Raw genomic sequence first — 23,702 nt, 5'->3', positions numbered from 1 at the left:
AGACGCAACAGAGAGCACAGGTGGAGAGACGGAGCAAAGCAAAAGACAGAAGCTTCATAGCTGGAGAGAGAGTTCTTGCTGCAAAGGTCCAAAGTGGATACCAGCCACAGTGGTTGCATGGAAAACATCATCTGGAGGAGACACGTGGATCAACTGTTGCCAGGAACCAACCTCAGAGATTATTCCTGTCAAGTGACAAACCAAGATCAGCTACTGGAGACCTACCATGACAACGAACCTGAACATCCACTGCAGCAACCTACCAATGTGGAAAGTGCTCCAGACTCACCTGAACCAGCCAGAGTGCCTACTCAGGGTACTGTTGCACCCCAGTCTGGGCATACACCATCACCACTCAGATAATGTGACTGTAGACTCACCTGTACGTTGTCATTACCCTGCAAGAGAAAGACGACCCCCTGACAGGTTGACTATTTAGTTCAGACAAACTCCGACATTGGGGCAGAATACACCCCAGGGTTAAGTCTGGGGACTGAGGCAGTCTACCCTCTATCAATAGTTTAGAAAAGGTTATTCTGAAAAGTTAATTTATTTACATTAAGAAAACAATAGGCAAAACAGTGAATATTAACTTTTTCCTTATGAGTCATCAAAGGTAAAGGGGGAGGAATATGTTGTGAATTGATATTCTAGTTGTGTCCCTTTAGGGCACCTGTAACCCACCTTGCTTACCTATGTTGAAATGCTTGGAATGTTCTTCCTGTGAAACGCATTAAAACAATGCTCACGTTATTTTCTACTCCCGTCTCATGTCCTGTCCTTATATTAGTTGTATAAGTAATACAGTGTGCTATACAACAGGGATGTAAACTCAATTTGAGAGAAATAAGCTTTTTGTGCATTTGGAAAATTTCTGGGATCTTTTATTTTAGCTCATGAAACATGGGACCAACACTTTACATGTTGCGTTTATATTTTTGTTCAGTATATTTTCAGTAGATCAAAATACATGAATGACTCTGTATATCGCAATCTTTTCAATGTCTTAAATATTTTACGAGAAAACATAACCATTGTGTGCTTAAAACACAGACCCAAGCAGCTAGGTTTAAAGTCCCTTCAAGAAAAATTAAGGGAAAATTCGAAACAGATTATTTATCTCTGTAAGAAAAGCAGTCAATAAAAGGTCCTTTCTCATCTGCTCATGACGTCAAGGATATCTCGGTTCTTCCCGGTCCAAGTTTCGAAAGACACGGCTGTTTCTGATTATGCCTCAAATGTAAACCTTAAATGTGATTTAACAAATATTGTGTGAGAGCTGTTGGCTGCTAACCAAGCTCATCCATAGCCTGTAGCCCACTAAATGCAGATTGTGGGGGCTGATTATGTAGACACAATACACGTCAGCTACTACAGCAACTGAAATTACAGCAAAACCTAACAAAGAGCTGCAGTTAGTTTCAGAATGTGTGGCAAGGAATAAGTTAGTCCTAAATATTTCAAAAACTGAAAGCATTGTATTTGGACAAATCCTTCACTAAATTCTTAACCTCAACTAAATCTTGTAATAAATAATGTGGAAATTGAGCAAGCTGAGGTTACAAAACTGCTTGGAGTAACCCTGGATTATAAACTGTTATGGTCAAAACATATTGATACAACAGTTGCTAAAATGGGGAGAAGTCTGTCCATAATAAAGCACTGCTCTACCTTCTTAACAGCACTATCAACAAGGCATGTCCTACAGGCCCTAGTTTTGTCACACCTGGACGTTCAGTTGTGTGCTCAGGTGCCACAAAAAGGGATATAGGACAATTGCAATTGGCTCAGAACAGGGCAGCACGGCTGGCCCTTGGATGTACACAGAGAGTTAACATTAATAATATGCATGTCAATCTCTCCTGGCTCAAAGTGGAGGAGAGATTGACTTCATCACTACGTTTATTTGTGAGAGGTATCGACATGTTGAATGCACCGAGCTGTCTGTTTGAACTACTGGCCCACAGCTCGGACACCCATGCATAACCCACAAGACATGCCACCAGAAGTCTTTTCATAGTCCCCAAATCCAGAACAGACTATGGGAGGCGCACAGTACCACATAGAGCCATGACTACATGGAACTCTATTCCACATCAAGTAATTGATGCAAGCAGTAAAATTAGATTTAAAAAAACGGATAAAAATACTCCTTATGGAACAGACACAAACATAGGCACAGACACAAGCATACACACAAGAACATATGCACTATACACACAAGTACACATGGATTTTGTGTTTTAGATATGTGGTAGTGGAGTAGGGGCCTGAGGGCACACACTTAGTGTGTTGTGAAATCTGTTGTGAATGTACTGTAATGTTTTTAAAATTGCCTTAATTTTGCTGGACCCCAGGAAGAGTAGCTGCTGCCTTGACAGGAACTAATGGGGATCCATAATAAATACAAATACAAATACAAATGCAAATGTCACAGCGCAAGGTATTAACAGTATCAAAATATGCAGTCGAAAAGCTACCTCTTATCACGTTTTCTTACCTTTATTTGGACATTCAATTACTACCACTCTCTTTTCTACTTCAGTACACACCACATACATGTACATTCTTTGCTCTATAAAATATACAGCCAACATTTCATAGCCTCTCACCCTCTAGCTGCTATCTTTAGAGTGGTAAGGTGTTGCTGCTGCTAACTGTAGAGTGGTAAGGTGTTGCTGCTGCTAACTTTAGAGTGGTAAGGTGTTGCTGCTGCTAACTTTAGAGTGGTAAGGTGTTGCTGCTGCTAACTTTAGAGTGGTAAGGTGTTGCTGCTGCTAACTTTAGAGTGGTAAGGTGTTGCTGCTGCTAACTTTAGAGTGGTAAGGTGTTGCTGCTGCTAACTTTAGAGTGGTAAGGTGTTGCTGCTGCTAACTTTAGAGTGGTAAGGTGTTGCTGCTGCTAACTGTAGAGTGGTAAGGTGTTGCTGCTGCTAACTGTAGAGTGGTAAGGTGTTGCTGCTGCTAACTGTAGAGTGGTAAGGTGTTGCTGCTGCTAACTTTGAGACATGTTGGCTGCCGAAGCCAAACTAGCTCCACGGTCCTCACATCACAAGCCAAACTAGCTCCACGGTCCTCACATCACAAGCCAAACTAGCTCCACGGTCCTCACATCACAAGCCAAACTAGCTCCAGGGTCCTCACATCACAAGCCAAACTAGCTCCATGGTACTCATATCACAAAGCCAAACTATCTCCACGGTCCTCACATCACAAAGCTAAACTATATCCACGGTCCTCACATCACAACGCCAAACTATCTCCACGGTCCTCACATCACAAAGCCAAACTATCTCCACGGTCCTCACATCACAAAGCCAAACTATCTCCACGGTCCTCACATCACAAAGCTCTCCCCAGCAAACATTCCTTTCTCTGCTCCTCGCAGGGATAAATGCTGAGGTGGGACAATGCTGTTGGAATGCCAAATTTCACATTGCCAAGTATAAACTGTTTTATTTATTTATTAATTCCTTCTGTCAGCAGAAACCAAAGCGGTCATGTGAGCAGCAGCATCCTCCGGTGGGATCTGTGTTAGATCTGCCTAGATTGTCCAGATACTTGACAAAGTTAACTACTGCTGGCAATGACTAGAAACAGCAGGGGGATGGAGATAGAGAGATAGGGAGAGAGAGAGAGAGAGAGAGAGAGAGAGAGAGAGAGAGAGAGAGAGAGAGAGAGAGAGAGAGAGAGAGAGAGAGAGAGAGAGAGAGAGAGAGAGAGAGAGAGAGAGAGAGAGAGAGAGAGAGAGAGAGAGAGATACAGTTGAAGTCAGAAGTTTAGTGGTCCTCTGTAGCTCAGCTGGTAGAGCACGGCGCTTGTAACGCCAAGGTAGTGGGTTCGATCCCAGGGACCACCCATACACAAAAATGTATGCACGCATGACTGTAAGTCGCTTTGGATAAAAGCGTCTGCTAAATGGCATATTATATTATATTATTATATACACTTAGGTTGGAGTCATTAAAACTCGTTTTTCAACCACTCCACAAATTAACAAACTATAGTTTTGGCAAGTCAGTTAGGACATCTACTTTGTGCATGACACAAGTAATTTTTCCAACAATTGTTTACAGACAAATTATTTCACTTATAATTCACTGTATCACAATTCCAGTGGGTCAGAACTTTACATACACTAAGTTGACGGTGCCTTTTAACAACTTGGAAAATTCTGGAGGTGTACCATTTGGAGGTGTACCTGTGGATGTATTTCAAGGCCTACCTTCAAACTCAGTGCCTCTTTCCTTGACATCATTGGAAAATCAAAAGAAGTCAACCTGTCACGGTTCAGACAGACGACCAGAGGACCACAATTGCGTCACACCAGAAAGTTTATTAAACTTAAGGGAAAAGGGAAGTAGGGAGTGAATGAAGGCTCCAGGGGTAACAGGGATCCCGTCCAATGCGCTGGGTCTGTGCCCCCCCCAGTGGCAGCGATGCGTCCTATGAAGCCGGTGGTGGGTGGTCCAGAAGTCCTGGGGGGGAGACACAGACACAACAGGGCGGAATGAAACCAGGCAGCAGTACAGTACAAGGGAAATCCAAAATACGTAGTAGCAAGGCAGAAGGCTGGTCAGAGTTACCGGGATTGAAGAGTAGTCAGGAGTCGTAATGGCAGAAGCAGGTCTGGATCTCCTGAGGCAGAAGAGTATCCAAAAAACAGGCAGGTCCGGGGTCACAAAACCAGGGTGAGCCAGAAGCGCGAGCAAACAGGTTCCCGGGTGTGAGCTTTGCAGACGATCTGACACCGGAGAGCTGAAAGACAGGGCCTTAAATACTGGGAGAGGTTAGTGGGTAATGCAGCGCAGCTGGCAGAGTAATTAGAGCCGAGCAGAGCAGGGACAGGTGGAGCTAGTTAGGCTGAGTAGAGAGAGGGAGGTGAGCAGAGTGGAAGCAAATTAAGGTGGTAACCCGGTGGAGTGAGAGGGCTCATGACAGAACCCCCCAAGGGACGGCCCCAGAAGTCCCAAGAGCAACACCACGCCGGGCGGAGGAGGGGAGCCGGAGGAGGGCTAGAACTCCTCCGAACGGTCCGAGTGAACGTCCTCATCCTCGGAGGAAGCCGGAGGGCCGTGGTCGGGAGATGGGACAGGTCCCGAGACAGGATCAGGCACAGGACAGGAAGCCGAGCGGGCCGGACGGTTAGGGACCCCTCTGGGGCGGCCCCTACGGATTGCAGGTTGATCAGGATGCCGTTGGTGGAAAGCGGTGATGAGAGTCCTATCCACAATCCGACTAGCTGGCACCCAGGTCCTTTCCTCAGGTCCATAGCCCTCCCAGTCAATGAGGTACTGGAGACCCCTACCCCTCCGTCTGGACCGAAGCAGGCGGCGGACGGTGTAAACCAGACCACCATCGACGAGCCGTGGAGGAGGAGGACCAGGCGCAGCAGGGACCAGCGGACTCTCATGGATGGGCTTAATCTTAGACACATGGAAAGTGGGGTGCACCCTCAGGAATTAGGCAGTTGGAGCCGGACAGCAGTTGGGCTAATCACTCTTATGATAGGGAATGGGCCAATGAACCGAGGTGCCAGCTTCTGCGACTCCACCCTGAGTGGCAGGTTCTTCGATGACAACCACACCCTTTGACCAACATGGTAGGTGGGAGCAGGAATTCTCCGACGGTTGGCCCCGGTAGTGTAGCTGGCAACGGACCTGAGGAGCGTGGCTCGGGCTTGTGACCAGGTGCGGCGACATCGACGGGCAAAAGCAAGTGCAGATGGGCAAGTAACCTCCTCCTCCTGGCTGGCAAATAGAGGAGGCTGGTATCCATAAACACATTGGAAAGGGGACATACCGATGGCAGAGCAGGTCAGAGAATTGTGTGCGTACTCCACCCATGTCAATTGCTGCGACCAGGAGTGGGGGTTGCGTGAAGTCATGCATCGCAGTGCCTTCTCGAGCTCCTGATTAGCCCGCTCTGACTGCCCATTGGATTGGGGATGGAATCCGGAAGTCAGACTGACTGTGGCTCCCAGCAGGTGACAGAACTCCTTCCAAAAAGCGGAGGAGAATTGTGGACCACGGTCAGAAACAACATCCCTTGGCAGTCCGTGGATCCGGAAGACGTGTTCCAAGACCACCTGGGCGGTCTCCTTGGCGGTTGGGAGCTTGGGGAGGGGAATGAAGTGTGCCATCTTGCTGAAACGGTCAACGATGGTGAGAATGACGGTCATGCCACTTGAAGGGGGCAGCCCCGTGACAAAGTCAAGGGCGATGTGAGACCAGGGACGTCTGGGCACAGGCAGGGGCTGCAGCAATCCGGCTGGGGGCTGGCAGGACGACTTGTGTTGGTTGCAGATGGGGCAGGCTTGGACGAATTCCCGTACATCCTTCCTCAGAGAGGGCCACCAGAACCTCTGGGCGAGCAGGTTGTAGGTGCGGGTGGAGCCAGGGTGACAAGCTAGGCGGGAGTCATGTCCCCACTGAATGACCTGGGACCTCAGGTCTTCGGGGACAAAAAGGCGGTCAGCTGGGCAAGTGCTGGGACCTGGCTGGTTACGGAGAGCCTCCAGCACCTGTTCCTCAACAGCCCAGGTCAGAGCTGCAACGATGCAGGGACTTGGCAGAATCGACACAGGGTCCTTGGAGGGGGTGTCATCCTTCTGGAATTGACGGGAGAGAGGCGTCTGGCTTGGTGTTGCGTGATCCAGGCCGGTATGACAGAGTGAAATTAAACCTGGTGAAGAACAGGGCCCAGCGGGACTGCCTGGAGTTCAACCGTTTGGCCGTGCGGATGTACTCCAAGTTCTTATGATCGGTCCAAACGAGAAATGGAATGGTGGACCCCTCCAGCCAGTGACGCCACTCCTCCAAGGCAAGTTTCACAGCCAGCAGCTCACGGTTCCCTATGTCGTAATTGCACTCAGAGGGGGACAACCGACGTGAGAAAAAGGCACAGGGATGGAGCTTCCTATCCTCCGCAGCCCACTGAGAAATCACAGCACCAACTCCCACATCCAGGCGTCCACCTCCACAATGAATTGCCGGTCCACATCAGGCATCTGGAGGATGGGAGCGGAGGTGAACCTCACCTTGAGGGTACTGAAGGCTTTGTCGGCTGCTGGGGTCCAGGTGAAGGGTTGCTTGGTGCTGGTTAGAGCAGTGAGAGGGGCAGCAACGGTACTGTAGTTCCGGATAAACTTCCTATAGAAGTTAGCAAACCCCAGAAACTGTTGCAGCTTCTTTCTGTTCTCCGGAACTGGCCATGAAGTGACTGCTGATACTTTGGCAGGATCCATTTGGATACTTCCTTCTGCCACTATGTACCCCAGGAAGGCCACTGTCTTGACGTGAAACTCACATTTCTCTGCCTTGGCGTAGAGGGAATTCTCCAGAAGACGATGAAGGACTTGCTGGACATGGCGGGTGTGTTCAGACAGGTTTCTGGAGTAAATTAAGATGTCATCCAGGTAAACGAAGACAAACTTGTTTAACATGTCCCGCAGTACATCATTCACTAGAGCCTGGAACACAGCAGGAGCATTGGTGAGGCCAAAAAGGCATAACCAGATACTCGTAGTGGCCTGTTGGTGTATTGAATGCGGTTTTCCATTCATCTCCCTCCCGGATCCGCACTAGGTGGTAAGCGTTTCTGAGATCCAACTTGGTAAAAACAGTGGCTCCCTGGAGCAACTCAAAAGCAGAGGTGAGCAGAGGCAGAGGGTAACGGTTCTTCACTGTGATGTCGTTGAGTCCCCTGTAGTCGATGCAGGGGCGAAGAGATCCGTCCTTCTTCCCCACAAAGAAGAAGCCAGCACCAGCAGGAGATGAAGATGAATGGATTAATCCTGCGGACAGAGAGCCATTGATGTAGTCCTCCATGGACTTTCTTTCAGGAGCAGACAACGAATAAAGACGACCCCTTGGAGGAGCTGTTCCAGGGAGGAGGTCGATGGCACAGTCGTACGGTCGGTGAGGGGGGCAGAGATGTGGCTCTTGCTTTGTTAAACACCTCTCTGAGACCATGGTAGCATTCTGGGACATTGGAGAGGTCAGGAGCGGAGTTAGTAGGTACTGGCCGAGGGGGTAGTGCGGCAGCAAGCAGGCAGGTTCGGTGGCAGTCCTCTCCCCCACTCCCTGATCACCCCGGTCACCCAGTCGAGCTGAGGGTTGTGCCGGCGGAGCCATGGGTAACCCAGGATGAGGGGTTGGCCTGGAGAGGGGAGCAGGTGAAACTGGATAGTTTCTTGATGGTTTCCGGACAGACCCATCGAGACCGGGGGCCGTGACATGAGTGACCGATCCGAGTAAGTGTCCGTCCAGTGCCCGGGCAGGAATAGGAGGTGTCAAACGGAGGTTCTCCAGTCCCAGTTGGCGTGCCAGCTTGATGTCCATTATGTTGGCTTCGGCGCCAGAATCCACCAGAGCAGCCAGGGTGTGAGTTGAGTCAGAGAGGCGGAGGTGAACTTGCAGCAGGGGTTTGTGGTCGGAGGACTGGATGGTCATTGAACTCAACCGGGCTCCCCCTACGCCCGGTGAGCTTCGGCCCTTTAAAGGGCAGGTTACCACACGATGTCCATCACCTCCACAATAGAGGCAGAGGTTTGAGGTGAAGCGGCGCTGGCGCTCTGCAGGAGTGAGGGAGGCTCGCCCAATCTCCATAGGCTCAGACTGATCAAGCTGACCTGGGTGAGTGGCAGTAGATGACAGGAGCCCAGTCGGATCTCTCCGAATGCCGGTAGTAGGTGGACCTTGGCGCCCCCCTCTCACGACGACGGGTCTGTATCCTTCTGTCGATCCTGACAGTCAGTGCGATGGCTTCATCAAGAGTGGAAGGCAGTTCATGGGAGACCAACTTCGTCCTTGATATAGTCAGCCAAACTATGGAAGAACGCGTCCACCAACGATGGTGTGTTCCGAAGAACTTCGTCTAGCCAGGGTTCGGAAGTCGATGGAATGGTCTGCGACTGTACGTCTGCCTTGTCGAATACTGAACAGTTCACGAGACGCCTCTGCGGTGGGTGAATCCAGGTCAAACACCTTCAGCATCTCCTCAGCAAACAGGTCGAAGGTAGCACATGCGGGGGTTTGACGTTCGAACTCTGCTGTTCCCCAGAGTCGAGCTCGGCCCGTCAGGTGAGTGATGGCATACCCAACTTTAGCCCCCTCCGTGGCGAAGGTCCTTGGCTGCAAGGAGAACTGAAGTCGGCAGCTAGTCAGGAATGGCCGGACCTGGGTTGAATCGCCGTTGAACCGCTCGGGGTTTCCAATCTTGGGTTCGGAGCAGCGGCTGCAATGACCGGGGCAGGTAACTCGGGGGGCTGGGCTGGTGGGCAGACTGGCTGGGGTAAGGTTGGTGAGGAGTTGAATGATCATGGCGAGTTGTTGTTGCTGCTGCTGGAACTGCTGCTCATGCTCATCGGTTTCCATGTCGGGGAAAGTGTGCGCTGAGTCCATAATGGTCAGATCGTACTGTCACGGTTCAGACAGACGACCAGAGGACCACAATTGCGTCACACCAGAAAGTTTATTAAACTTAAGGGAAAAGGGAAGTAGGGAGTGAATGAAGGCTCCAGGGGTAACAGGGATCCCGTCCAATGCGCTGGGTCTGTGCCCCCCAGTGGCAGCGATGCGTCCTATGAAGCCGGTGGTGGGTGGTCCAGAAGTCCTGGGGGGAGACACAGACACAACAGGGCGGAATGAAACCAGGCAGCAGTACAGTACAAGGGAAATCCAAAATACGTAGTAGCAAGGCAGAAGGCTGGTCAGAGTTACCGGGATTGAAGAGTAGTCAGGAGTCGTAATGGCAGAAGCAGGTCTGGATCTCCTGAGGCAGAAGAGTATCCAAAAACAGGCAGGTCCGGGGTCACAAAACCAGGGTGAGCCAGAAGCGCGAGCAAACAGGTTCCGGGTGTGAGCTTTGCAGACGATCTGACACCGGAGAGCTGAAAGACAGGGCCTTAAATACTGGGAGAGGTTAGTGGGTAATGCAGCGCAGCTGGCAGAGTAATTAGAGCCGAGCAGAGCAGGGACAGGTGGAGCTAGTTAGGCTGAGTAGAGAGAGGGAGGTGAGCAGAGTGGAAGCAAATTAAGGTGGTAACCCGGTGGAGTGAGAGGGCTCATGACACAACCAAGACCTCAGAAAAAAAATTGTAGACCTCCACAAGTCTGGTTCATCCTTAGGAGCAATTTCCAAACGCCTGAAGGTACCACGTTCATCTGTACAAGCAATGGTACGCAAGTATAAACACCATGGGACCACACAGCCGTCATACCGCTCAGGAAGGAGACGCATTCTGACTCCTAGAGATGAACGTACTTTGGTTCGAAAACTGCAAATGAATCCCAGAACAACAGCAAAGGACCTTGTGAAGATGCTGGAGGAAACAGGTACAAAAGTATCTATATCCACAGTAAAACGAGTCCTATATCGACATAACCTGAAAGGCCGCTCAGCAAGGAAGAAGCCACTGCTTCAAAACCGCCATAAAAAAGACAGACTACGGTTTGCAACTGCACATGGGGACAAAGATCGTACTTTTTGGAGAAATGTCCTCTGGTCTGATGAAACAAAAATAGAACTGTTTGGCCATAATGACCATCGTTATGTTTGGAGGAAAAAGGGGGTCGCTTGCAAGCCGAAGAACACCATCCCAACCGTGAAGCACGGGGGTGGCAGCATCACGCTGTGGGGGTGCTTTGGTGCAGGAGGTACTGGTGCACTTCACATAATAGATGGCATCATGAGGAAGTAAAATTATGTGGATATATTAAAGCAACATCAGTCAGGAAGTTAGAGCTTGGTCGCAAATGGGTCTTCCAAATGGACAATGACCCCAAGCATACTTCCAAAGTTGTGGCAAAATGGCTTAAGGACAACAAAGTCAAGGTATTGGAGTGGCCATCACAAAGCCCTGACGTCAATCCTATAGAAAATGTGTGGGCAGAACTGAAAAAGCGTGTGCGAGCAAGGATGCCTACAAACCTGATTCAGTTACACCAGCTCTGTCAGTAGGAATGGGCCAAAATTCACCCAACTTATTGTGGGAAGCTTGTGGAAGGCTACCCGAAACGTTTGACCCAAGTTAAACAATTTAAAGGCAATGCTACCAAATACTAATTGAGTGTATGTAAACTTCTGACCCACTGGGAATGTGATGAAATAAATTAAAGCTGAAATAAATCATTCTCTCTACTATTATTCTGACATTTCACATTCTTAAAATAAAGTGGTGATCCTAACTGACCTAAGACAGGGAATTTTTACATTTACATTTTAGTCATTTAGCAGACGCTCTTATCCAGAGCGACTTACAGTTAGTGAATACATATTTTTTTTTACTAGGACTAAATGTCAGGAATTGTGAAAAACTGAGTTTAAATGTATTTGGCTAAGGTGTATGTAAACTTCAGACTTCAACTGTATACTGTAGAGAGAGGGGGAGTGTACTAATTGACAGATCTCCTGTTGGAGCTTAATTGGCTATATTAAGTTTCACTGTTTGATCTTGTCTTGTGGGACCTCCCACCTAGCCGACAGCTTCCACTCAGAACACTTTTACACTTCCCTCTCTGCATACTAACTAACTCATCGTGGAAAACACAAAAACAAAACAATATCATTGATACAAATAAATAAAAAGAGTTCAGTATCTACCAACAGGCTGTGCCTCGGCCGGTTGTCATTGGCTCAGCAGCAGAGCTCCAAAGTCTTTGTAGCTTGTATTTATCTAAATATGTCTTTGTAGCTTGTATTTATATAAATATGTCTTTGTAGTAAATCACAAAGCTGTCTGGCCTCTAGAAACTGGCTGAGTGCAGCCCTATTTTGGAAGACATTTGGCTTGCATTCTGGGAGAGCTTAGTTTCTCTGAAAACAAGGGCCCACTGGCGGAGCTGCGTGCCAGGACTCCATGGTTTATGTGTTTGGGACATATTGAATTATTAGGCAGCTATCGCAGGCAGGAGGAGCACTGTGGTCAGACAGTACACAGCCACACAGCCTGTTCGCCAGCTTAACAGCTTTATAGAGAAACACTGATACGAAGCTTGGCGCGGTGCTACAGTACTCCACATGTCTGTCTGTCTGTTCTGCAGGCTTTGGTTTAAAGCACCATGCTTTAACACAGAGGAGAGGACTATGAAAAAGCTCCACCTGGTCCCTCCGTGTGTTAGCTAAATCACTCCTCGTCCAACAGGATCAAACAGGGAGGTGGACCAGGCGTGAGAAGCCAAATGTCTGTAAGTTATTTGTTTCTCGCAAATATGAAGTGCCGTGGACACCAAACTAGCCGGAGCTGGAGCCGGAGTGATGGGAACACACGGAGTGATGGTAAAACAACGGAACGATTCCTGACACAAAAACAAACTTTGTGCAAACAATAGTGGTGTTTGGGAGGGGGGTATGGAGTGGGGGGAGGGGGGGGAGTGGGGGTGTAGCTGGCCCGTGCCCAGCCTCTAGCATCAGACGACTTCTTCTTCTGGCATGATTAATCACAAGGAGTTTCTGAGGAGTAGCGAAATTTACATTACCAGCTAACGTTACACACTACGTTACTGGCCGTAGCATTCAGACCAGCTAACTGCTCTCTACATTACCACACTACGCTACTGGCCGTAGCATTCAGACCAGCTAACTGCTCTCTACATTACCACAGTACACTACTGGCCGTAGCATTCAGACCAGCTAACTGCTCTCTACATTACCACAGTACACTACTGGCCGTAGCATTCAGACCAGCTAACTGCTCTCTACATTACCACAGTACACTACTGGCTGTAGCATTCAGACCAGCTAACTGCTCTCTACATTACCACAGTACACTACTGGCCGTAGCATTCAGACCAGCTAACTGCTCTCTACTCAGAAACTGATAATTGGTCACCAAGACCAAGACCGGACTCTCAATTGACCAGAGAGGGGGGGACGGGGGGGACGGGGGGGACGACAACATTGTGCACCAATCACATGCAACCTGAGCAGGGTATAATGGCAGGGGGTGGTTGAGTCCCATGGGTATCGCTGACTGAAACACTACAGTGCAGCCCAGCACCGCGCAGCGACCAGCCAGGAGGAAGTGGAGTTAATATGGGGGGCCCACTCCCAGTCACCATTAATAAATAGGAACAGGCATCTTCATGGCCTCCCTCTAATTCTTAATTTGCTTTCCATTAGCCTTCAGGATGAAGACTGGCTGTCTAGAGGAGGAGTCAGTGAAGATGAGGAGGAGGAGGAGGATAGAGATACAGAGCAGAGAGAAAAAAAAAGAGAGAGAGAGAGAGAGAGAGAGAGAGAGAGAGAGAGAAAGATAGAATGCCCAGACAGACAGTGCGCTGCAGTATCTGCCCTGTAACTCTAACCGCATTCCTTCCAGGCAGAGCGGGCCTGCACAGGGAGCAGTGACCACAAATGCCCCAGCCAGCAACCCAGTGGCTCCATCATACATGATGGTCTGTTCCGCCACCACTGTCTCCAGCTTATCTATTATGCATGTGTTTGCATGATGGCACATTCACATCAGAGTCCACCGGACCGACAGGACAGACCATCTTTCTTTTCCATTCACTTCCACTCCCCTGTCTGCCTGCCTTAACTCTTTCTCCTCTAGCTAAGTTAATGAACGCAGCCATTACCTTAATCTGACCCGACCCAAAGCAGCAGCATGTTTCTGGAAACGCTGGCCAGCATGAAGGGAGAGGGCGAGGGCCGGACTCACATCGAATAACCCTGTCGGACTGTGATGCACTGCGTATGCTTTCTACAGCTGCCCCGGTCTGGCCAGTCCGAGCAGGGTTTTTTATACCAGGGTTAGGGGTTAGGCAATTCATATCACACTAACATCACAGAGAATAAACCAGTATGACAGGGAGAGGTTATGAACCCGATCGTAAACCACCTCTCTCTCTGACCAGATTATGAGAGCCTTCATTACAAGCTAGTTTAGACAGCAAAATAACTTTGGGGAAACTTCAGATTTGCTGATGGTAAAAAGATACGAGCAGAGAGATTTACAATACTTGCTTTGGACTTTGTCCATTCTTTCCACTCCTAAGAAACTGTCTGGGATTGTAAAGAATGGCTTATTAACCTCTGATAAATAATGAATTGCCAGTTGTGCTTTTAAGGTGGAGCAGCACGGGGAGGAGAGGAAATAAAACTGTCATTATTTCTCAACAAGTGTTTCTTAGACAGCATTGATAGCCCAGAGGAGAAATACAAACTGCTGATCAATTGGCCACAGTTGACGTAAAGAGAGTCTAATTTCTTTAAACAGAGCCATTACTGCTGTCGTCAAATGGGGATCAAATCATCACCACAAAACGAAGCCGCACAGTGTGAACAAAGAGGTCATGAATTCAAATCTGGAGTAATCTCCAAAACAATGAAGGGAACAAGTACATTTCGAAAGGGATTTGGTTGTTATCTGGCTTTTCAAATCTCTTTTTGCCTAATGGAAACATTTCACAGAGAACAAAAAACCCCACTAAACCTGAGTTAATAGAGAAGTTTAAAACCCCACTAAACCTGAGTTAATAGAGAATTTTTTAACCCCACTAAACCTGAGTTAATAGAGAATTTTAAAACCCCACTAAACCTGAGTTAATAGAGAAGTTTAAACCCCAACACTGTTCCTGAGTTAATAGAGAAGTTTAAACCCCAATGCTATTCCTGAGTTAATAGAGAAGTTTAAACCCCAATACTGTTCCTGAGTTAATAGAGAAGTTTAATCCCCAACACTGTTCCTGAGTAATAGAGAAGTTTAAACCCCAATGCTGTTCCTGAGTTAATAGAGAAGTTTAAACCCCAACGCTGTTCCTGAGTTAATAAAGAAGTTTAAACCCCAACACTGTTCCTGAGTTAAAAGAGAAGTTTAAACCCCAACGCTTGTGAGAGAAAAATTACGTATTTACCTGATTCGCTTGATATTAATAGTTAACAATTATATACTTAACAAAGAGTAAGACATTACTGTTCTACTAATGCTGTGTTTTGGTAAAGGGATGGTTTCCACTTTAGCTCCTTGCAGCTAATCTGGGCGTATGGTCACTAGAGATAGCTTGAGCTAAACCCCTCATTGTTTCTAATCATTCTTGCATCTGGGAAACTAAGCCGGAATGGGGGATAAAACAACACCAGCTGCAGATAACCATAGGATGAACCCAAGGTGGCTTATGATGTGCTTTGAAAGGCTGGTCATGGCTCACATCAACAGCATTATCCCAGAAACCCTAGACCCACTCCGATTTGCATACCGCCCCAACAGATCCACAGATGATGCAATCTCTATTGCACTCCACACTGCCCTTTCCCACCTGGACAAGAGGAACACCTACGTGAGAATGCTATTCATTGACTACAGCTCAGCGTACAACAACATAGTGCCCTCAAAGCTCATCACTAAGCTAAGGATCCTGGGACTAAACACCTTCCTCTGCAACTGGATCCTGGACTTGCTGATGGGCCACCCCCAGGTGGTAAGGGTAGGTAACAGCACATCTGCCACACTGATCCTCAACAAGGGGGCCCCTCAGGGGTGCGTGCTCAGTCCCCTCCTGTACTCCCTGTTCACCCATGACTGCATGGCCAGGCACGACTCCAACACCATCATTAAGTTTGCCGACGACACAACAGTGGTAGGCCTGATCACCGACAACGATGAGACAGCCTATAGGGAGGAGGTCAGAGACCTGGCCGTGTGGTGCCAGGATAACAACCTCTCCCTCAACGTGACCAAGACAAAGGAGATGATTGTGGACTACAGGAAAAAAAAGAGGACTGAGCACGCCCCCATTCTCATCGACAGGGCTGTAGTGGAACAGGTTGAGAGCTTCAAGTTCCTTGGTGTCCACATCACCAACAAACTATCATGGTCCAAACACACCAAGACAGTCGTGAAGAGGGCACGACAAAGCCTATTCCCCCTCAGGAGACTGAAAAGATTTGGCATGGGTCCTCAGATCCTCAAAAAATTATACAGCTGCACCATCGAGAGCATCCTGACTGGTTGCATCACCGCCTGGTATGGCAACTGCTTGGCCTCCGACCGCAAGGCACTACAGAGGGTAGTGCGTTCGGCCCAGTACATCACTGGGGCCAAGCTTCCTGCCATCCAGGACCTCTATACCAGGCGGTGTCAGAGGAAGGCCCTCAAAATTGTCAAAGACTCCAGCCACCCCACTCATAGACTGTTCTCTCTGCTACCGCACGGCAAGCGGTACCGGAGTGCCAAGTCTAGGTCCAAAAGACTTCTCAACAGCTTCTACCCCCCAAGCCATAAGACTCCTGAACAGCTAATCATGGCTACCCAGACTATTTGCACTGCCCCCACCCCATCTTTTTACGCTGCTGCTACTCTGTTAATTATTTATGCATAGTCACTTTAACTCTACCCACATGTACATATTACTTCAACTACCTCAACTAGCCGGTGCCCCCGCACATTGACTCTGCACCGGTACCCCCCTGTATATATAGCCTCCCTACTGTTATTTTATTTTACTTCTGCTCTTTTTTTCTCAACACTTTTTTTGTTGTTGTTTTAATTTTACTTTTTTGTTAAAAATAAATGCACTGTTGGTTAAGGGCTGTAAGTAAGCATTTCACTGTAATGTCTGCACCTGTTGTATTCGGCGCATGTGGCCAATACATTTTGATTTGATTTGATTTGATTTGATGGCACCCGATCTGCATGGGAGGGGTGGAACCAGCCATATATAAGAACCAGGATTCCTCTGTAAGGTCAGGCTCTCAGTCCAAAACTCAAGAGTGTGGGGTCGTCCAGTCTCATTATTGCAATAGTTAAATCGATATTGAATAAAGATGATTGTTGAAGAAATGACAAAGTCTCTCTCAATTGATTAGAATATTCTACAACACGCTGCTCCTGAGTTAATAGAGAAGTTTAAACCCCAACGCTGCTCCATATTCCTCCACTTGTTGAGAGACCCCTAAAGTAAACACTAGTAAAGTTCAGGGCCGGTCGGTCTGTTCCACCCAGGGCCAACCTGTTCCACCCAGGGCCAACCTGTTCCACACAGGGCCAACCTGTTCCACCCAGGGCCAACCTGAGCAAGAATGTTTCTCAGAGGACTACCTTCAGTCTTCCCTGACAGCAAGGCTAACGGCTGCGGTGTGACCTGGCCACACATTCAAAGGACTCTGCGAATATTCGGGAATACAAATTCTGCAATGTCCCCCTCCGGTCCGAGGAAAACATTCCCCCTAGCACACCTTCACCTCATGTACAGGAGTACAGAGTGGGGCTGTGTCACCTTATGCCTTACAACCACAACCCAAATAAAAGGCCAACATCTGGGGGGTTGAAGAATAATAACACATTGTCCCTGCACTGACTGCGTACCGCCTCTTTAAAACGTATGGGAAGTTAAATATTTTAGCAGCAAACCCCCTTCAAGGACAATGATTGAAATTAAAACAGTGGGGAAGTTGACTGTGATGTTTTCCAGCGATCTGACATCAAAGAAAAGTAGCGTTGTGACTTACAGACGGCCCAGCTTGGGGGTGGACTGGAACAGCAGCTCTGGGAGAACCTGCAGCTTGTTCCGGTTCAGACGCCTTTATGGGAGAGAGAGAGAGAGAGAGAGAGAGAGAGAGAGAGAGAGAGAGAGAGAGAGAGAGAGAGAGAGAGAGAGAGAGGGAGAGAGAGAGAGAAGGGAAGGGAAAGGGAAGGAAGGGAAGGAAAGGGAAGGAAGGGGAAGGGAAGGAAGGGGAAGGGAAGGGAAGGGAAGGGAAGGAAGGAAGGGAAGGGAAGGGAAGGAAGGGAAGGGAAGGAAGGAAGGAAGGGAAGGAAGGGAAGGGAAGGAGGGAAGGGAAGGGAAGGGAAGGGAAGGGAAGGGAAGGGAAGGGAAGGGAAGGGAAGGGAAGGGAAGGGCGAGAACATCAGTGTGGTCAAAACAACCGCCGTTTTGATGAGGCACTCTGACATTTAACTATGTTAAATGAATAGAGTTTGGTCTGTGTTTGTGTGTGGTGTAATGAGAGACACAGAGAGACTGACATAGGGGACATTCTGAAACACAGAAACAGAGCAACATCAAGCATTGGGAACAGAGATTGATGAGAAGGCAGGAGAAAACGTAAATGACACACAGACGCTCAAATCAATCGTTCAGATTAGAACCTCTGAAGTGGGGTGACCCTGGTCGCAGTAAAGGAAGACTGGGATGAGCCAATGGCAGCGCCTGGGGGTCAAGAGTTCACAGCTGGGCTAAGGCTTATGGGAAAGCGGGTGACTTCCTATGAAAATAGGCATAAGAAGTTACCAAGCTCTGAAGGTATCTGAATTATTTAAAGGCCATTATCACTGTGAGGAGGCTCCACAGGCTAACATGGGGAGTTCGGGGGAATAGACCTTCATGGCACCAAAGCCTTTCTCTGAGACGGGAGGGTATAGGGAGGACAGGGGGTCACAGGGCAGAGCTGAGGTATGTGGAGGAGTGGAGGAGGATTTAGGATGTCATGTAACACGCCATCAGAGCCGGATCACACTCCATCTGTCTCCCTCTGTTCTGTCCTCATCCATCCCTGGCCTACACCACCGCATGGTCAGAGAGACTCGAGGCTAACCTAATACCTAGTCAGCTAGCATATCAAACTTCCACACTGTTATGCCACAAATCACAATAGCTCAAAGCTAAGGCCTCCACCTTTGATGTGACCTCAATGAGAAACATAGCATTAGAGAGCAGATCAGCTGTCACCTACGTTGTCTAGACTGGAATCTCCAATAAAACTGATGTACCACTTAATGGTTGGGACTTATCTAATCGAAGTAAATCAGATCTGTTTTGCTCCATTCTGTACTGATTCTTCAGTTGAACTCCCTCACCTCTTACTGCCAGACATTTCCCCCAGAGAGAGACAACATGACTGGAGACAGATATTCTCATGGCCCTGTCTATGATCTCTGTCAGTGTGTCATCCCTGTCATGTAACACCTCAGTACTAACCATAAACCTGGCTGCCAAGCCTGGCATGGATGGTTTTGGTTTAGTTACCAGTTTGTGGTCTCGCCAGCTACTTCCAGACCAGAAGAAACCCAGTGACACTAATGAGGTCAGTAAGCCCAGTGTCTAGTTTCACATCAGTGTGTTGACATTCACACTCAGTGCAGCAGGTGACTTTAATGTTTATGCAAACTTGATCATCCTTACATAAATAGGGCTTTTTGAGTGCTTCTGAGTGCACATATGTGACTCATTTTAGGAAGCTAGGCATATGTCGCACGTCACTACTTCACAGGAGAGGCATTTGAACGTCTTATTTTTATTCATTTTTCGTTTTTGCATCGCTAATTATAGCCTAATATTAGCTAGTTAACATTGAACCTAGTTGGTTAGCTCCTTAGCTACCTGCAGATTCATACTACAGCTATGACAATGTTTGAATTGGTAGTAGTATGAGTTGGGATTATGCCGGTTCATTGTTTAGCTAGCTAGCTACATGTCTAAACAAAAGACACCACTTCGCCAGATGATTACATGACCCATCAAGTTAGCCAGGTGTATCTGGGGGTGATTACGGCCATCTATTGTATTTCATAATGTACATGTAATGTACATGTGTACATGTCTAGACAAAAGTGACCCATCCACTTAGCTAGATGTGGCTGGGGGGAAGTTAAAGCATTTCCTTCACATGACCCATCAATTTAGACAAGTGTGTCAGGTAAGCATCATCTAATAATGATAAAATATTTATAAGATATTTTTATCTGGACATTTATCTGTTTTTGATATTGCTACTATGCAAGTACCATTTCACTGTAGTGTTTACACCTTCTGCATCCTGTGCATGTGACAAATAAACATAGATTTTATTTGATATAGTGTGTGTTTACCAGAGATGGTAATGTGAAGAACAACATGACCAGCACCAAAGTCACATTAGGATATTGGTCAAGGACTTGATAAAGTGTATTTTTTCATGGAGTTTTTTCTTATTGTAGGCTCCTACTTTTACCACTTTTAGTCTTGAAATCTTTGGTTGTTTACTCTGTTTAGCACATGGCCTCACATGTGAATCCTTAAAGATTTGGAGGCCTGCATCCTGTGAAGCATGGGAGTGGGCGAATTTCCTCATCCTTCTCACCAGCCGTGATTTTGGGCAGCTTCATGGTAAGAAATGTGACCGTTCCTGATGCAAAAACAATGTCCTATCCTGGAGCTCGAGTAAATGACATTACTAAGCTGCTCCCGAATGTACTATCGTAGTCCATGTGGGTTTTAATGACATTATGAAGGGCAGCTCTGAACAGTTGAAACTGGATTTTAAAAAGCTGATTGACTCTCTGCTAGACACTAACAAAAAACCTATCATATCTGGCCCTGTGCCCTCTCTGAATCGTGGCATTGAACGCTTTAGCAGGATTCTTGCTCTTCACAACTGGCTACGTGATTATTGAAGCTCAATGGGTGTAACTTTTTTTGACAATTTCGATACCTTTTGGAAACAAAACACGTTTTATAAGGAGGATGGGATCCACCCAAATTATTTATTTGGGTTCCTGGATCCTTTCACAGCAGTATAAGGCTGCGTTGAGACAATGACTTAACAATGACCCAAGCCCAGCTCAGCTAATCCCTACCATTGTGACGCAGAGTTGTCAAAATGCTTCAGCAAATGTTCATTACATCAGGGGCGTTGGTAGTCACAATATAAGTAACCTAATTTATGTCCCTCTAACTGCCCTGAATGCCACCGATGATCCTACAGCTATTGTGTGCAGTAATCATGTGCCTAAGAATCAGATTTATACTGTTAGCACTGAGCCGATGTAGCCGAGGAGGCAGTCCACTGTGTGCAACTCACCATGCACTAACATAAAGAACATGAGCACATCTACTGCTGCTAAGCTTCCCAGTAAAACAATAAAAACAAGTAAGCATCCCAGAAGAAGTGCTCAAAATAGCCCACGTTAACATATGTAGCTTAAGAAACAAGGTTCATGAAATCAATAATTTGCTAGTTACAGATGACATTCATATTCTGACTATCTCTGAAACTCACTTAGATAATACCTTTGATGATACAGTGGTAGCAATACAAGGTTATAACATTTACAGAAAATATAGAAATACCAATGGTGGAGGTGTTGCTGTTTATATACAGAACCACATTCCTGTGAAGATTGGAGAGTATCTCATGTTAAATACTGTTGAAGTAATATGGCTACAGGTTAATCTGTCTCACCTAAAGCCAATCTGGTGGGAAGCTGCTATAGACCACCAAGTGCTAACAGTCAGTATCTGGATAACATGTGTGAAATGCTTGATAATGTATGTGATATCAATAGAGAGGTATACTTTCTGGGTAATTTAAATATTGACTGACTGTCATTAGGCTGCCCACTCAAGAGAATGCTTCAAACTGTAACCAGTGCCTGCGACCTGGTTCAGGTAATCAGGCAACCTACCAGGGTGGTTACAAACAGTACAGGAATTAAATCATCAACATGTATTGATCATATCTTTACTAATGCTGCATAGATTTGTTTGAAAGCAGTTTCCAAATCCATTGGCTGTAGTGATCACAATATAGTAGCCATATCTAGGAAAACCGAAGTTCCAAAGGCTGGGCCTAATATTGTGTATAAGAGGTCATACAATACGTTTTGTAGTGATTCCTATGTTGTTGATGTAAAGAATATATGTTGGTCCGTGGTGTGTAATGAGGAGCAAGCAGACACTGCACTTGACACATTTATGAAATTGCTTATTCCAGTTACTAATAAGCATGCACCCATTAAGAAAATGACTGTAAAAACTGTTAAATCCCTGTGGATTGATGAGGAATTGCAAAATTGTATGGTTGAGAGGGATGAGGCAAACGGAATGGCAAATAAGTCTGGCTGCACAACCGATTGGCAAAAGTATTGCAAATTGAGAAATCATGTGACTAAACTGAATAAAGAGAAGAAGAAACAACACTATGAAACAAGGATAAATGACCTAAAGAATTATAGTAAAAAGCTTTGGAGCACCTTAAATGATATTTTGGGAAAAAAGGCAAACTCAGCTCCATCATTCATTGAATCAGATGGCTCATTCATCACAAAACCAACTGATATTGCCAACTACTTTAATAATTTTTTCATTGGCAAGATTAGCAAATTTAGGCATGACATGCCAGCAACAATTTCTGACACTACACATCCAAGTATATTTGACCAAAATTTGAAAGACTAGCATTGTAATTTTGAATTCCGTAAAGTGAGTGTGGAAGAGGTGAACAAATTATTGTTGTCTATTAACAATGACAAGCCATCGGGGTCTGACAACTTGGATGGAAAATTGCTGAGGATAATAGCGGACGATATTGCCACTCCTATTTGCCATATTTTCAATTTAAGCCTACTAGAATGTGTGTGCCCCCAGGCTTGGAGGGAAGCAAAAGTGATTCCGCTACCTAAGAATAGTAAAGCCCCCTTTACTGCCTCAAACAGCCGACCAATTAGCCTGTTACCAACCCTTAGTAAACTATTGGAAAAAATGGTGTTTGACCAGATAGAATGCTATTTTACTGTAAACAAATTGACAATAAACTTTCAGCATGCTTATAGAAAAGGACATTCAACAAACACAGCACTTACACAAATGACTGATGATTGGCTGAGAGAAATTGATGCTAAAAAGATTGTGGGGGCTGTTTTGTTAGACTTCAGTGCGGCTTTTGACATTATCGATCACAGTCTGCTGCTGGAAAAATGTATGTGTTATGGCTTTACACCCCTTGCTATAATGTGGATAAATAGTTACTTGTCTAACAGAACACAGAGGGTGTTCTTTAATGGAAGCCTCTCCAACATAATCCAGGTAGAATCAGGAATTCCCCAGGGCAGCTGTCTAGGCCCCTTGCTTTTTCCATCTTTACTAATGACATGCCACTCGCTTTGAGTAAAGCCAGTGTGTCTATGTATGCGGATGACTCAACACTATACACGTCAGCTACTACAGCAACTGAAATAATTGCAACACTTAGAAAGAGTTGCAGTTAGTTTTGGAATGGGTGGCAAGGAATAAGTTAGTCCTGAATATTTCCAAAACTAAAAGCGTTGTATTCGGGTCAAATCATTCACTAAACCCTAAACCTCATCTACATCTCATAATGAATAATGTGGAAATTGAGCAAGTTGAGGTGACTAAACTGCTTGGAGTAACCCTGGATCGTAGACTGTCATGGTCAAAGCATATTGAATAAACAGTAGCTAAGATGGGGAGAAGTATGTCCATAATTAAGCGCTGCTCTGCCTTCTTAACAACATTATCAACAAGGCAGGACCTACAGGCCCTAGATTTGTCGCACCTAGACTACTGTTCAGTATTGTGGTCAGGTGCCACAAAGAAGGACTTGAGAAAATTGCAGTTGGCTCAGAACAGGGCAGCACAGCTGGCCCTTAAAAGTACATGGAGAGCTAACATTGATGACAAAAATGTCAGTCTCTACTGGCTCAGTGGAAGAGAGATTGACTGAGGTGTCAATGAGCTGAATGTAAAAATACACCTTGTGGAACAGTGGGGACTGTGAAGAGACACACACACAGGTACATACACACATACAGTTGATGTCAGAAGTTTATATAAACTTAGGATGGAGTCATTAAAAATTGTTTTTCAATCACTCCACAAATTTCTTGTTAACAAACTATAGTCTTGGCAAGTCGGTTAGGACATCTACTTTGTGCATGACACAAGTAATTTTTCCAACAATTGTTTACAGACAGATTATTTCACTTAT

The 23,702-nt window shown here is 46.5% G+C and overlaps 1 protein-coding gene across 1 annotated transcript in view; it reads right to left on the bottom strand.

The window, feature by feature from the left end:
• Nucleotides 1-23,702, bottom strand: part of LOC123484205 (slit homolog 3 protein-like) — a 346,208-nt gene that overhangs the window by 293,107 nt on the left and 29,399 nt on the right. The window contains 1 exon segment of the mRNA XM_045214275.1: nt 17,451-17,522. Within this exon segment, the coding sequence (XP_045070210.1) occupies nt 17,451-17,522 (72 nt within the window).

The sequence above is a fragment of the Coregonus clupeaformis genome, unplaced genomic scaffold (genome assembly GCF_020615455.1).
Source record: "Coregonus clupeaformis isolate EN_2021a unplaced genomic scaffold, ASM2061545v1 scaf0229, whole genome shotgun sequence".
Lineage (NCBI taxonomy): Eukaryota > Metazoa > Chordata > Actinopteri > Salmoniformes > Salmonidae > Coregonus > Coregonus clupeaformis.
The sequence above is the reverse complement of the archived record's forward strand: the minus strand, read 5'-3'. Positions and strand labels throughout refer to the sequence as shown.